Source organism: Buceros rhinoceros, unplaced genomic scaffold (assembly GCF_000710305.1).
Source record: "Buceros rhinoceros silvestris isolate BGI_N320 unplaced genomic scaffold, ASM71030v1 scaffold33818, whole genome shotgun sequence".
Lineage (NCBI taxonomy): Eukaryota > Metazoa > Chordata > Aves > Bucerotiformes > Bucerotidae > Buceros > Buceros rhinoceros.
The window spans coordinates 1-1,218 of NW_010426833.1; the positions used below are offsets into that span (position 1 = coordinate 1).

The window sequence follows — 1,218 nt, forward strand, 5'->3', positions numbered from 1 at the left end:
TCGGCAACGTGCTGGTGATCACTGCCATCGCCCGGTTCCAGCGCCTGCAGACTGTCACCAACTACTTCATCACTTCGCTGGCCTGTGCTGACCTGGTGATGGGGCTGACCGTGGTGCCCTTCGGCGCCAGCCACATCATCATGGAGACGTGGACGTTTGGGAACTTCTGGTGTGAGTTCTGGACCTCCTTGGACGTGCTCTGTGTCACAGCCAGCATTGAGACTCTCTGCGTCATTGCCGTGGACCGGTACTTTGCCATCACCTCCCCTTTCAAGTACCAGAGCCTGCTGACCAAGAGCAAGGCACGCGTGGTCATTCTCGTGGTGTGGGTGGTCTCAGTCCTCACCTCCTTCTTGCCCATCCAAATGCACTGGTACCGCGCAGACCGTGACGAGGCCATCCGGTGCTATGAGGAAGACACATGTTGCGACTTCTTCACCAACCAAGCCTATGCCATTGCTTCCTCCATCATCTCCTTCTATGTGCCACTCGTTATCATGGTATTCGTGTATGCCAGGGTCTTCCAAGTGGCCAAGAAGCAGTTGCAGAAGATAGACAGGAGTGAGGGGAGGTTTCACAACCAGAACAAGGAGCAGGAGCAGAAAGGGGGAGCTGGGCACCGCCGTACCTCCAAGTTCTTCTTGAAAGAGCACAAGGCCCTCAAGACCTTGGGCATTATCATGGGCACCTTCACGCTGTGCTGGCTGCCCTTCTTCATCGTCAACATTGTGCACGTCATCCAGGACGACATCATACCCAAGTACGTGTACCTCCTCTTGAACTGGCTGGGCTATGTCAACTCTGCCTTCAACCCTCTGATCTACTGCCGGAGCCCGGACTTCAGGTATGCGTTCCAGGAGCTCCTGTGCCTCCGCAGGTCAGCCCTGAAGATGTATGCCAACGGCTACTCTAACAGCAATGGCAAGGGCGACTACAACGAGGAGGACAACGGCTACCCTCTGGCATCGGATAAAACCTGCGACCTGCTCTGCGAAGAGGGTTCCTTCCCTCACCCCGAGGGCTTCTTGCACTGCAAAGGTACCGTGCCCAGCGGGGTGGCTTCGCGGCGCGGCGGGCTCTGGCGTGGCACACAGCGGTTAGACAGAGGCGCCTTTCTCCCTAAGGAAAACAACCCCCCATGAATAATAATAATAATGATGATGATCCTCTCCTAGAGCGCACCTCAAATCTCATGGCTGCAGGAAACCCAAACAGGCC

The 1,218-nt window shown here is 56.2% G+C and overlaps 1 protein-coding gene across 1 annotated transcript; it reads left to right on the top strand.

The window, feature by feature from the left end:
• Positions 1-5: 5 nt before the first annotated feature.
• Positions 6-1,142, top strand: ADRB2 (adrenoceptor beta 2, surface; the record flags this gene model as incomplete). The annotated part of the gene is made up of 1 exon (XM_010141670.1): positions 6-1,142. A coding segment is annotated over one exon (1,137 nt), but the record flags the coding sequence as incomplete, so codon positions are not given.
• Positions 1,143-1,218: the final 76 nt, after the last annotated feature.